This window comes from Spea bombifrons, chromosome 5 (assembly GCF_027358695.1).
Source record: "Spea bombifrons isolate aSpeBom1 chromosome 5, aSpeBom1.2.pri, whole genome shotgun sequence".
Taxonomy (NCBI): domain Eukaryota; kingdom Metazoa; phylum Chordata; class Amphibia; order Anura; family Pelobatidae; genus Spea; species Spea bombifrons.
The window spans coordinates 34,160,193-34,175,203 of NC_071091.1; the positions used below are offsets into that span (position 1 = coordinate 34,160,193).

Here is a 15,011-nt window from a genome sequence, read left to right on the forward strand (position 1 = left end):
GTCCTTTGTAAAGCACCATTTACATTGATGGACCACTGTTTCAAATCTCATTTGAGATATTGCCTACATGAGTGCAGGACCAGCCCAACACATTGTGCTGCCTGGGCCCAAGCATGAAATACTGCCCCCAACAAACACCAAAACCACCCTCATGCTCTCTCACACTCTCACTCATTCAATGTCTTCCTACCTTCTCCACTATCTACTTTACCACAGCTCTGCTTATTCCCTTGGCGATTCTTGTTCTTCTCTCTTCTTTATTCCCCCTCACACACTCACATACACACTACCAACTAACATACCGAAACCAAGACATATTCATACACTAGAATACTCATACACTAACATACTCAGACAAAGATACATGTTCACACACTAACATACCCAGACACACCCTTTCACTAAAATACCCAGGCACACATTAACATACCCAAAGACACATGTTAACACATTGACATACCCACCCACACTTTCACTTACATACCCAGACAGCCATGCTAACATACCCAGACAGCCATGCTAACATACCAAACACACACTTCCACATATATACCCAGACACACAGACTAACATACACAAAGACACAGGTTTACACAGTAACATACCGACACACACACTAACATACCCACCCACACAAACCTACTCAGACACACACACATACATACCCAGACAGACACATGTTTACATATTGACATTCCCCCACACACATACAAATACACCCAGACACAAGCTAACACACCTAGACACACACTAACATACCCAGACAGACACACAAAAGTACCCAGACACACTAACATACCCAGACACACAAACATACCCAGACAAACAAGCCCACACACACCAACTAACATACCGAAAACACTAGAATACTCATACACTAACATACTCAAAGACTCAAAGATACATGTTTCCACACTAACATACCGAGACACATCCTTTCACTAAAATACCCAGGCACACATTAACATACCCAAAGACACATGTGAACACATTGACATACCCACACACACTTTCACTTACATACTCAGACAGATACACAAATATACCCATACACACAAATATACCCATACAGACACCCCCATACAGACAGAAAAACATTAACATACCCAGACAGACATTAACATACTCAGACACAAAATAAACTGTGTACAGCCTCAGCAGATCAACAAAACAGGAAGATAGTAGTGCACATTAACTAAGACAGAAGAGTAACACAATAATCCCCCTTATTTTTGTGATAATTCCAGTTCTTCAATTATGGTCAATTCTAGAACTCAATATCCCAGTAGGAAAAATATTATACTGTGGTAATTAAACCAATAAATGTGTGAACAAATGTTGAGACTTTTTATGGAGCATCAAATGTTCCTGTAATATGGCATCAAATAGAGGATGCAAGGTTTTCTGTACATGGTATAATTGTTCAATTAAACATAGAAATAGCAATCAGACTAAGAATAAAAAATGTATGTATACATAGGGCTAAAAATACACATATTTTCACAGGTGTTCAGTGCAGCTCATCTACTCCTGCAGGGTCATGCAATTACGCTAAGTGATCTCGCTCGACCCTACCTACGCCTAAAAATTCAATAGATAAAGAAGTCCAGGTGTTGGGACTGACAACTGCCTAGTTGTCGCCCCTATCAAAGAGCCACCTGCTATGAATTAATAATGCCATATTGTGATATATTGTGATTGTTTAGAAAGGAGAAATAGTTTAAGGGGCAAAAATCCCAACTTGTTATATGTTGTACCATGCCTTTGGAAAGTGTTTCACAATATGTTATCCTGATCCCTACTTTTCTCATTGACTGCTACAGACTGACTTTGACCTTGAATCCCAGTCTTGGCAAGGTTCTGTGACCCTTTGTAACTAACCTAGATGAAAGCTGCTGTTAAGAATATGACTTCCTTCTACCTCACTATGCATATCAGTTAAATGTTCTCTTATAAAGGCAACCATACGTTCGACAATAATGAGTTTCAAATTATAAAATACATGAGAGTTAAGTCTGTTCATATTAACTGTCGGCATCACATTGTGTCATCAAGTTTGGCTACTGCACACAAACCATATTTCACTATAAAATATGCATTTCACATGTACAACCAATAAGGTTGTAATCATCTGTTGTGGCCAGGGCCGGCCTTAGGGGTGTGCGACCGCACAGGGCGCCATTGCAGCAGGGGCGCCTGCCCGGGACTTAAATTAAAAGATCAGGGTTTTTTTTTAAACTTTATGTAACGTCATTCATGTTAAATAAAGTTAAAAAACAAAACAAAACAAAAGCTTTAATTTAAGTCCCGGACAGGGCCGCCGAGTGGTTGCTCGTGAAGTTTTCAGCAACCGCTCTGTGTCCCTCACTCTCCGTGACTACGTTGTGGGGCCGACATTTCATGTTGAGACCCGGAGTATGATGGCACTGCGGCAGAGCGGGACGACGGATGCCTCCCTCTCCCACCGCAGGACACTGGCAACAAGGTAAGTGATGATAGTGAGAATTAGGGAGATGGAGTAGATAGCTAGAAGGGACAGGAGGGGGGAATAGTTAGTAGGAGCAGAGGGGGGGAGTAGTGAGAAGGGGCAGAGGGGGGGATAGTGAGAAGGGGCAGGGGAGGATAGTGAGAAGGGGCAGAGGAGGGGATAGTGAGAAGGGGCAGAGGGGGGATAGTGAGAAGGGGCAGAGGGGGGATAGTGAGAAGGGGCAGGGGGGGATAGTGAGAAGGGACAGGGGGGGATAGTGAGAAGGGATGGGGGAGTAGTGAGAAGGGGACGCCAGAGGAGTAGTCCGCACAGGGCGCCAGAACACTTAAGGCCGGCTCTGGTTGTGGCATTGCACAGGGCTCTTGGCAAGTGACACATAACTCCTTGTTAAAACTGTCCTGTACAAATCCGGATGATTGGCAAAAAATCAGGGTTGTGTGGTGAGGGCAGTGTATAAATGTGTATGTATGGACAGGCGTATGTGTAGTATGTGTAGATGTGAATGTTGAATTTTCAGTTTCGGTCCAGAATTTTCATTTCGGTGCATCCCTACTATTTACTATGCCAGTCACTAAAGTGGTAAGCCTACACCACATCAATGTTTGGCTTAGTATATAGTGATAGGGGTTGTCAGTGTCTGGCTCAATGTATAGGCACACATTGACGGTGGTACCGCATAATCCCTAAGTATATAATGATAACAATTATGCTGTACCCCTGTCAATGTTTGCCTAACCATAGAAACTATGCAGTTTTAAAGAGTGTGTGTGTGGGGGGGTGCCACATACAGGATCTGTCACAGGTGCCAAATACTCTAGGTACGCCCCTGCGGTGAACATATTCAAATATGTAGGTTTAGTAAAACAGAGCTTCTCCTACATATTTACACATTTATTCTAGAGGAGCAAGTATTCTGGAGAGTCTGTTAATATCCCCTTTACTTAGGACACACCAGGCAGTTTGATATAACAAATAGGTAGAGAATCAGTAGATTAGTTATCATATTGCAGTGTAAGAGCACACACTAAAGGACCTGGACAGAATAAAATAGTTTTTAGTTGTTAGTTGTTCACTGTTTCTAAACACCTCTAAGATGCAGGGCCGGTCCAAAACATAATGCCACCTGGGGCGAAGTTTGAAATGACGCCCCCCCATGCACTTACCTTTCAGCAGTCCTGCGGCGAGTCTCCCTGCTCTGCCACGGTGCGCACTGCTTTACTGCTGAGCGCCGGAAATGATGTCATTTTCTGGCACTCAGCATTAAAAGCTGGCACCGAGACCGAGCTAGAAGGCTCGCAGAGGAGAGAGAGGGGCACCGAGCGCGGGTAAGCGAAAACCACTCGCCGCCCCCCTCTGTCCTCCGCTAAAGAAAAAACGCCTTGGGCGGCAAAGTGCCGTCTGGGGCAATTGCCCCACTCTGCTGCATTGTAGGGCCGGCCCTGCTAAGATGTATACAATGACCTACAATTTCGTTGGTCATGACAGTAATGTGCAATTAAAAGTCAATATTTAATTATTTTATTTTAATTTGAATTTAAATCTATGCCAAAATTCTGCTGCTCAGCTTCCCATAGTTTTTAAGATCAAAAGCTTGAAATTGAGGATTTGTTTTTATCTACATAGGTAATGCAGGTCACTTGTAATTAGAACAAACTTTAAAATACAGTATGAGCGTCTTATGTGACCATTATTCTAAAATATATATATATATATATATATATATATATATATATATATATGTTTTAGTTCTAAACACTTTTGGAGAATTTATTTTAGTCCAAGGGTCATAGATGAGGTTTTTATTGTATTCTATGCTGGGGTTATGGCTCATTGATAAACAGTGACACGAACCATTGCAAATTGTACTTGTTCTCTGCAGGGTGTGTTCCCCAGTCCAGAAGATGTAAGCCCGGGGGAGCAATCCATACAGGAGATGAAGGTGATGCTCGCAGAGGGAAGCAGCAGCGGCGGCTGAAGTGAGAAGGAAAGCTGAGGAGACAGCCGCTAGAGAGAGGCAGAAAGTAGCTGAAAAGCAGCAGCAAGCAAAAGCACCACCACCATCACCTGCGCAGGAAAAGGGACAGAAATATGACGGTCTGTCTCTGGACTCTAGTGGTCCCTTTTAAGTTTAATATGGTGTGCCTCTTCCGAGTGCATGGAGGGATCTCCATATGCGTTCAACTGATGCTCCAACCAACATCACGCAGGAGATGTATTAGGCTGACCACATCTCCTAATACATGGTTCCCTTACTGCCAGTCAACTCGAGAGCTTGGCTGAATTTATTTGGTAAGATTTTATCAAGGTAAGTATTTACCCACAAATTGATTTAATGTGCGTTCTTCTTTATTGAGGCTTCCTGGAATATTAAACAATTATTTGGAAATAAGTTTAATATAGAATGGGCCCTGAACCAATACTTGTGATGCAAAATGGCAACATTGTATCTAATGCCAAATGTGCCAGTGACATAGTAGGTGGTGCAATATTTCCATCATATGCCTTAGTTCCACCCACGTTGCTTACATACAAAGCCGGCCACCAGTCCACATTGGTTGGATTAGGAGATATGTGGCAGAGCCATAACTAGGGCTCTTGGCACCTACGGCCAGGTCGGTGGTCATGCCTGCATTGACATATCTGCTTCAGAGAAAAGGTGTAGGGGAAGGGACCTTGGCGCAGGTGGCTGAAGAACTCTTCTCATCTTTTGGCACCCAGGGTATTTGCTCCAATTGCCCCATGGAAGTAATGGCCATGCAAGCTGGACCCCGTTTTCTAGGGTTGCCAGGTGAACTTGTGTGACATTAGTGATGGATGTTGTGTTTATAATTAATAATAATAATAAATTATAATTGACACATACACACGACTTTGGAGGCAAGTATTTATGAACTGTGTTTAGTATTTTAATTAACAACATCATATTACACAGGAGGGAGGTGTTATTGTGTGGTGCTTCTACTTATTCATGAATCTGACCACTTTGTGAAGCTGCAGCTTCTGCCACTGTTTCCTCTCTGTCGCTATTTTGTTGGAGACATTATGATCACAGATTAGTTGGTCCATGGCAGTTGGCAAGTGTTGCCACGACAACGGCTCGAATGATGGTGGCGAATCAAAAAACAGGAGAGTTTTTTTAAACCACCAATGAAATTCCTCGGGAGTTGCGTCTAAGGAAGAGCGGTTAAACTGACAGAAATACCGTTGTTGTTTTATGGTGGACGGCTACGGCGAGTGAGGAAGCGTCCAGCCTGCCCATAGTGAGAGGTAATTCTGGGTCTGGCGCCTGCAGGGGGCGCTCTCTTTAATGCCCTTATTGGGTAAACTGATTGAAAACCATTGTTATGTAGATGTGCCCCAGCCCAGGCCATTTTTCCCAGGGTAACAGGTATCAGCTGGCGATAGAGATACGTTGTCCATTAAGAATTCTGTATGCAAGAATGCAATAACCCCCAGAGCTGAATATAATTCCGCTATTAAAACACTATTTAGACCCATTCAGTTATTTTGGTAAAATTATAGCCACGGCAACAGCTTAATAACGTTTACTTTGGCACCATTTACATTAAAGTCCTTTCTGTTGGGCGTCTGCGGAGTCTGTAGGCATCTAGGGTAGGTTTGAAGAGGAAGAGGTTTAAATGGTTATTATTGTAAATAAATGGCAATAAATCAAAGCAGCCCTTTGTATACTAAAGAATACATTTATTTTCATGATTTAAAAGTCTTATGCGGTTCTTGTCGTTACAGTTGTAAATTACAGTTGGGAGGGTCATCATGCACTTTATGAATGAATAGTATAGGAAAGTGGCATCAAGGTGCTTTAAATAGTTGTAGGAGACTCTTCTTTCATTTCTTTTTTAATACAGATGTTTGAGTTTAGTTTTTATTGTTTGATGATATGATGGTGACAGTTTGTAATACGGTGATTGCTAGGAAAGATACCTGTACGTTCAAAAAAACTTCAGTTGTGTTGTGAGCCTGATTTGTAAGAAGACAGTGAAATAGCTCAGTAATTTACCAAACTATTCCCATTTTTAATTACATTATTTGACTTTGGTGATTTGGTTACGTTCGACTTTGGCCCACTTAACCAATTAATGACAAAGCCCGTACATGTACGGGCTCAAAATGCATTGTTTTCAATGGGTTTAGGGACCGCCCATTGTCCTTAAGGGGTTAAGGCAATTGCCTCCTAACTTAGACCCTTGGGTCAACCAGATACAAAAAGCAAATAAAAGCAACCATTATAATTATATTATATGAAAATACTCCAGTCCATCTCCACATTGAGAAGGGTCATAAAACCACCAATTACAGGTGGGGCAATGCTGATGGCCATCATGTTGTACCTTGGACCGTTTCCTTTGGTCTTGGTACCTGATGCCAAAAAGCAGGTGGCTTAAAATGGGCTGTTTGAAAATGCAGCAATGCATTATTTCCAACAGGCCAGTTTGCAAAGACATTGACTGAATTTGACTGTGGTTTTTTTTTCTTCTCTTAATTAGATTTCTACGGAATAACCGTCAGAAAGCAAAATGAGAGGTGAGACTGCAAACCTGCGTCGCACCACGAAGATCAAATCAAAGGTCCCATGGATCCCACCCGGAAAAACATCTGCCTGTGGCAATGGCTTGAAGCGGGAGGTAAGGTGTCCACTCCTAAATGATATTTCCGCTGTTCGCTGCTTGCCTTTTAGCCGTGACGTGACTCAGGAATTGTCATTTTTGAACAGCCATCCTTACAGATACTAATTTAATCTACAGCTTCAGAAGTTGTATGGCCCATCCTTTGGAAGCTACATGTAGACTTGTAAACGATAAGATGTTCTTGAGCAAAGAGACTTATGTATTCAATTCACATGGTATGTAGAGACCTATTGTACAGCGCCACACAATATGATAGCATTACATGAACATAATATTATTTAATATGTGGGTTGGGGTCATGGTGATCCTTGCTAGTTTAATTGTTGGTCAAGCCCTATAAGTAAGAAGAACTGTAACTGTAACCATGGGGTGACTGCAGGACCCAAACTGCTATTGGAGCGGAAGTAAGGCGAAGTATGTGGCCTGGGCATTTGTCCAGTATTGGCCTGACAATAAAAGGCATTCACTCTCGCCGCCTGGTGGAAATCTCCCTGCATCTCCCATTACGTCCTTAAACAGGTTTGATGTCGGGGTGGCACGGAGCCTCGACTCTACCCCAAGCGCCAAGAGCCCTAGTTACATCTCAGGAGCAAAACTGTGAACATGAGTCCCAAATGCTATCATCACAGATACCCTCTGCTCCTGTCTAGAGGCAGCTGTTTGATCAGTGGGGAGAAACAAAATTTGCCTCACTGATCCCCAAAAAAGATGAATGCACCTTGTAGTTGAAAAGTTATTGTTGTTTTCTCAACCCTACTTCAAATAATATAATTTTGGAAAAACTCTTTTAGTGGGGATTCATTGACTTCCCTGAACTCTTATCTCAGTGTCGTGGTGGTTTATGTTTATCCTTTTATTATTTTTTTTACTTTGATTCTTCAGGGTTTTACAGATCGTTTGGATATCACACCTCCAGATACTAAGAAGATGGTCTCAGCCTTGAGTCTCGATGACCTTTCTACAGAAGGAGGTACCATCCACCTCAAAATCAACACCTACGAAAAGAAGATTGATTCCTTGATCAACAAAGTTGATACCCTAAAGCATGAGGTGGAACTCAAGAAGAAAGAACACGTCCTGGAGCGTTATGAGGGGAAATTGTCTGCTTCCAAAAAGCTTCTGGAGGAGCAGAAGGACAAACTAGCCAAAATGTCACTGGAACTGGAAGAGACTGAACATGCAAATGCACGTTTGAAAATGAGCATTGAGCAGATTAATGAAGAGAAGGACCTAAATCTGTATGTATTCCCCCAAAAAAAGATTGTTTAGCCATGCTACACTGCAAACTACATGAGTGTTAAAGGTGCTGTTCCACCTACTTTACTACTAAAATGCAGCTTTAGGGACCTATGCAAGGACCCTTCAAGGAAATAATTATTTAATCATGTAAAATTCCACTTTATTCAAAATTTTTGCCGGGAATGCTTAATTGGTATGGGACACAAAACCAGGCATTGAGAGGTTGTTGTTACTAGAGAGTGCGATTAACGTTTTGCCTGAAACAGCACCTTTGGGTCGGTTTACTTATATCAAGACAGGCAGATTTTAATACTGGGGGAAGAAAAAGAAACTTGGACATCACAGGCATCTTTAAAATTGGTGACTTATCTTAGCCTCTCACAAAACATTTACCTACATAAGCTTGCAACTGTAAAAATGTGAAGGGTTGTTGGAACTTTTAATAAACGTTTTCCTTTTCAATGGCAGCAACCTATCATATTTATGGCGATAACAAACAAAATTACCGAATTATAGAAATATGTATATAAATGTGGAATGCAGGTCTTCATTGGATATGTTAATACAGGTTCCAGAAACATCAGCTGCAAGAAGAGAAGTGTCATCTCCTGTCTAAACTGATGGAACCTGAGAGGGATGGTTCAGAGGCTGCCAAGCAAGTGGGGATCCTGCGTAATACCGTCGACAGGATGAAATATGTAAGTAACTTATACTTAAAGGGGCGCCATCATGACATTCATATTATCTGGTTTTAGGGGATGCAGGTTTACATTTTTTACATAAAACATGTCTATGTGACGAACCACAATATCGCAACAGATTCTTTAATTTCAATTATTTAAATTCTTCCTTAAGGGATGCACAGCTGTAATCCTAAAGGGCCACAAACAACAGTCTGGAATTATGTTTATCCCTGCCTGAAAGTAGTTTAGTTATTTTTTCTTAATGTTCTCAAGCTGGGATATCCACAAATTGTGGCCTGTTTGCAGTCCTCGAGTGACAATAACACAAAGCATCATTTTGCTGCTTCGTCTTCATCAACAGTAAACTTCTCTTAACAGGAAAAGAGAATGTCCTCCACTGATGTAAACCAGCTAACCAGGCAGAACGAGATCCTGCTTCAAAAACTGAGTACATGTGAAGGCACCAACAAGGCACTTCGGACACTGCTTAGTGAGCAGCATTTCAGAGAGGTAAGTAACTTATACTACTCTACAGCTTTCTAAATAGATGTAGGCTCCAGAAAGACCTAGAAGCAGGGCCAGAGTATTGGTTGGGGGTTCATCTTAGGTTACAGGAGGGCACATGGGTCCAAAACTGGTTACATGATGATCTGCCCCCACTGGAAGAGGTTTGCATATTTGTTATTCATTTGAGGGGACGTCTTTAATTTTGTGGTTATGGAAAATCCTTGCTTTATAGTTGAAGCTTTTTTTATTTCACCCCCCCCAGACAGAAAAACAACAACTGCTTATGAAGAAACTGTCCGACTCAGACATTGAGAAAACAGTACGTTCCGTGCCTTATGTCTAATGTCCAGTTATTATTCCTTAAAATAGCCTCTTCTTTTTGAATGTCATAAAATGCCATGCCAGTGCCATTCACGCAATGTGTTCTTGGTCACCATTTGGTATTTGTCGATATGCCCACCTCAAAAACTGCTACTTACACCTAGTTTCAATTTTACCTTATCAATTTTACATTTTAACTGAAATATTATTAGAAAGATAAGCAACATATAGGAAGTCTTTCAGCTCTTCATTAATTAACGCGCCTGCATTGGTCACCAGAGCCATTTTTTTAGATGCCGATACCATTCACATACAGACGGTAGATACCATGATGTAATTTTGACTGTGGCTCTGCTTCCTTTCTCATTCATGTTAACGTTTCTTCCTATTCAGCATCTCCAGCTGAGGCTTTATGAGAAAGAGAAGGAAGTGGATGACCTTCTTCTCCAACTGCAGACAGAAAAGGTTTGAATATCCATCATTCGCCTTCCTAGGCCAGTTTTGTTAGGAATTTTCTTATATTGTGACTAATGTTGGATACAATGTGCTTTTCTTTTCAGGATAAAGCTCAGAAAGCATCAGAACTGTCCAAGTCTCTGGATGCCACAAAAGCTTATTTGCAGGGGCAGCTCAGAAGTTGTGAGGTAGAGAACAACCATCTGACTGTCCAGCTCAAGGTATAGTCTGATCCACCTCATTTTTCATCTGCTTTCAGGATTCTTTGCATGATGCAGAATGTATCTTATTATATGTATATCATTATTCTTTTTCATTCACATCTACCTTGTTGGTGCCCTGTTAGCATGTAGAACTTTCCTGGTCCGTTGTAACTCTAGATAATTTGTTGTATTTCAGAATCTGGAGCGTGCTGAAGTCCAGCATAAGACAGAAATGGAGAAGACCAAGGAACATTACAACGAAATGAAGCAAAAGTTGGACAAAGATGCCTTGAAAAAATCCGCCAGAGCATTGAAACAGCGAGCAGAACGCAGCGAGGAGACGGTGCAAACACTGAACGCACAGCTTGCAGAAAAAGTAAGTCAACACAAGGTGCTAAGTAGGCACGTTGACTTGGCGTTCGCATATTTCAGTAGTAAGGCATTGTATATATTATTACTGTAATTATCCTCTATAACTATATAACAGTCACAAAATTGACACTATTAAAATATCAGTTGGCAATTCCCCAAAAAATAATGAATGTTTGTAATGTTTTTTATCGGGTAGTACTTTAGCATTCAAAGGTAATATAGGGATGCTTTTATTGCTGAATTCAAATAATTTGGGATAGAAGGAGACAGAAAAGTATAATGATAAAAATAATTGTGTTTTTCTTTGGTTTCTTATGTATTTGTTTTTTTGGCAGAATGCAGAACTGGCTAGGTCCCTGTCCGACATCGACAACTGGAAAAGCCTTCACAGCGCCTATATGAATGAGAAGAGTGAAATGGAGAAGGTCATCAGTACACTGAACAAGTAAGAGGATTCACTAAGTCCATAGCCAGAACCTTGGATGATGCATGAACAATTTTACTTATTTTACTATTGTCCTTCCTCACTTATCTAGTCGTATAACAGAACTGCTGGAAGACATTCAGACCAATGAGGAGATGTCACGTCTGGATCAGGAATCACTCTTGGAGAAACTTCACCAGCAGAATACAGAGAACACCTTTTTTAAACAAGAGCATGAGAAACTAAAGGTTAGTCCTTCGTACCTCTCACCAGCAGGGTGTCAATATGGGTGATTTATTGTAAATGAGTAAAAACATCTTCTTTTCTTAAAAAAGATGAAAACTACATGTGACTGCTATGCATATGGGGAGATTCTGTAGAATGCCTCCACGCTTTTGCAAGGGGGATTAATCGGCCATTGTGGATTAAAGTGCATATAGTGGCTAGACTGTGCCTTTAAAGTGAGAACATGGTGGACATATCCATGGATGCCCAAGCAAGAGGCTAAAATAATTTGCCTTGTGTGAATCTCTCTCTCGCACTGTGAACAGTTTAAATAAACAAAGCACTCCTTCTGTCACTTGCAGTCTACTTTGGCCACAGCGGAGGAGAAACTGGCATTTTCTCACAATGAAGTACAACAGCTGCAGAGTTCCCTGCATCAGTATGAAGGTCTGGTGAATACCTACAAAGATCAGGTTTGTCATATGGATATTTTGCAGGTACACCACTAATACTGTGCTTCTTCTAGCCACAATCTACATTTCAGTATTTGAATTGAGCCATTTAATATACAACCTAATAACTTTGTAATTGTCTTCACTAATTGGTATTTTGTTATCAAACAATCTGCACCAGCTTTGTGTCTAACATGTATATATTTTACATTACATTACAAAGAGAATAGGGCCTCTGCTGCTAAATGAGGTGGTCATTTACATGGAAAAGAAAAAATGCTTTATATGTTTGCATGAGAATCTCTCCTGAAATGGAAGTCCCTATTCTCTTATAGGTTGAAATGGCTCGGATGGAGGCTCGTGAAGTCTGCAAGCAGCTAGAAAATTGCGACAAAAAAAAGCCAAAGGATCTGGAAGTTGGAGAGGTAAAATATTAACCCTATTTCCTCCTTGGATTTGGGATTTCATTTCCGTTCCATCAGAAGACAAAGGTAGTTGACTTAGCTAGCTTGTGATGTTCAGGGCACCTTGTGACCAACACTGAGAGACTCTGGTATAGAGCAACCTACCTTTTATGGTCTTATACTGTATCTCCTATCATTTTTCCTCCTCCTTTTTCATCTTCAAGTAAGTAAAGTTAAAACTTGTTCTGGATGTTATTGTCATACTTCATTTAAGCTGCACTCAGCCAGTGACACTTCCATTCCTGAGTATAACATTGATCTTACTTTAGAGTTACCTTGCATGTGTGGAGATGGTAAAGCAATCAGAGAGGAAACTTCAAGATTGTCAAGAACTGCTGCTGGATCAGGAGCAAAAGAACATAGAGCTCACCAGTATCATCTCTGACATGCGCACTGGGGTAAGGAACTGGCACAGCAATAGCTCTTCAAGCAAGGCATTTGGGTCCAAGACATTGTTGTTGCCTTTATATATGTCTGTTATTTATATATAGATTTTCTTGGGGGGGGGGTATTTTTTTCTTTTGTCTAACCACTTAATCCCCAGTAACAAATTAAATGTTTTTATGGGTGTGTAGAACAGTAACCAACTTTTTTTTCTGTATCCCTGAACATATCTCAAAACGTGCGTGCTCTATTTACACATTCATAGCTGCTTCACTTCTTCTGGGGCCGACAGTTATGTGGTGTTGACCAGTAGTTAGTGTGATGTTACTGCAGGCTATAAAAGGTTAATAAAGAGGGGGTTTGTCTTGTTACCCTTTAAAGGCATATTTATTTATACAAAATCATGGAGCATTGGACTGGACTATTAATATCCTCTATTTGTTTTTTTTCCATGTCTTCCTTGTTCTTGTATATGATATATATTAAGACATGTTGTTTTGGCAGATGGAGAAACAAGAAGAAAAGGTTTTGTCAACAAGAGAGAAGTACCAGTCTGCTTTAGAAGAAAACAACTGTTTAGTTGCTAAACTAGCAGATCTGGAAAGGTAAGTTGATCTGGATGTTTTTCACTTAAGTAATGATTTACATCATGACAATTATTATTCTGGAAGAACGATTCTTTCTTTCTCTTTTTCTCCTTTGTGTTTGTGTTGAATTATTGCTAAGTGGGTGATGGACAAAATCTGACCACACATCCTTGATTGGCTTCTTTTTTTACCAGGAAACTGGATGATGCAGGAATCCAACAGAAAGATCTTATGCAGATTGTGGTAAAACAAGAAGATTTTCTCCAGCAGAGCCAGTGGCAGCTAGAAGGAAGGGATCGTGACTGCGCAGCTATGGCATGCCAGCTGAATGCTTATTTTGCAGAGCAGGTAGGATGTATATGGTGGACACCCAAAGTGTCACAGAGCGCCTTAGGCAATTTCATCCTAACATCTGAAACTTTTGCAGGTTAATCAAGCAAGAGAATGTGTGACGTGTAAAGAAAGGGCAACACAGTCTAAAATCCTGGATCTTGAGACCCAGCTTAGCATAACCAAAGCTGAAGTGATTGAAATCCTCTGCATCAAAGAAGAGGTGAGTATATGGTCCAATTGAAATAAGAGCTTATGGAAGCCTAAGCATAGATTTTTCTGTTGTGCTAGTTTGTTGGATATCTATGCCAACTTGTTTTTGCAGAAGTGGGTCTTTGCAGTATCTGCCAGGCGCATTTGTTTGGGCAGGAGTCTGTTTATATCATTAGCAGATGCCTGTTTGACCTACCTATATACCTCTATCTTCACACTGCAGTCACCACCCCAGATCCGGAATGGGCAGACGCTCATGCAAGTAGTCATGTGACAGATCGGGACTATGATTGAACGTATATGTCCATAACGATTTTAAGTCCTGTCTGACACAGTTGTGTGGCGCTAATATCAGAACTCATTCCTCATGCACATCTCTCCCTTTTCTGCTATACATTGTTCCCCTGGATGTTGCAGTGGATAAAGTTCTGGCAGATGATTTTGTTTTTTGTGATTTATTTTTGTAGAGGTTTCCATTTACATATGACTGACAACCCATGTGTGTGCAGACACGCTGTATACTTTTGTACTTCAATGCAACTTTTTATTTTAACTGCTAGCTACTAATTTATACAAATGCTGTCCACTCATTTTGGTTTTCTTTTCACCACCAGACTGAATGCCGGTTCCAGAGCTGCCTGCAGGATCTAAAAGACAAATTGGAACTGTCCGAGAGCATCAACCGCGGCATGCAGGCCTACGTTCAGTTCCTGAAATCCTCTTACTCTAATGTATTCGGAGAGCCTGCCTTTTCCAGCACTCTTATTCACCCTCAATCTCCGATGTAGAAAGGGTTTGGAAGTCACTCTTCCGAATAAACCAAAGTTTGAAGAACCATATCTCCATAACACCATATATGACAAGCCACCGTTGAGATTTTTGTAGCTATTGTAGTTGTTTGATAATCTTGTTAAATCTAAATCTGAAAATTAACAAAAATTAATGTAGACCTTCTATAGAGAAATGTATGAAAATCTAATATTTATATTTCGTGTTCTAATGATTAAATTCTTTACA

The 15,011-nt window shown here is 40.8% G+C and overlaps 1 protein-coding gene across 1 annotated transcript; it reads left to right on the top strand.

The window, feature by feature from the left end:
* Nucleotides 1-2,420: 2,420 nt before the first annotated feature.
* Nucleotides 2,421-14,806, top strand: LOC128497645 (outer dense fiber protein 2-like). Its single transcript, XM_053467808.1, has 19 exons — nucleotides 2,421-2,485; nucleotides 6,707-6,813; nucleotides 7,010-7,131; nucleotides 8,017-8,372; nucleotides 8,942-9,071; nucleotides 9,435-9,566; nucleotides 9,826-9,882; nucleotides 10,278-10,349; nucleotides 10,445-10,561; nucleotides 10,740-10,919; nucleotides 11,251-11,360; nucleotides 11,452-11,587; nucleotides 11,927-12,037; nucleotides 12,352-12,441; nucleotides 12,750-12,878; nucleotides 13,369-13,469; nucleotides 13,646-13,799; nucleotides 13,879-14,004; nucleotides 14,609-14,806. The coding sequence occupies exons 1-19, from the start codon at nucleotides 2,421-2,423 to the stop codon at nucleotides 14,780-14,782; spliced, it is 2,469 nt and encodes an 822-aa protein (XP_053323783.1). The 3' UTR covers nucleotides 14,783-14,806.
* Nucleotides 14,807-15,011: the final 205 nt, after the last annotated feature.

What these genes read in the sequence shown, in the direction of transcription:
- LOC128497645 (XM_053467808.1), top strand. Translation starts at nt 2,421, where the DNA reads ATGGCACTGCGGCAGAGCGGGACGACGGATGCCTCCCTCTCCCACCGC. An exon ending in GTCATCAGTACACTGAACAA is followed by an intron (nt 11,361 to 11,451) that starts GTAAGAGGATTC and finishes TCACTTATCTAG; the next exon opens with TCGTATAACAGAACTGCTGG. An exon ending in TCTCTGACATGCGCACTGGG is followed by an intron (nt 12,879 to 13,368) that starts GTAAGGAACTGG and finishes TTGTTTTGGCAG; the next exon opens with ATGGAGAAACAAGAAGAAAA.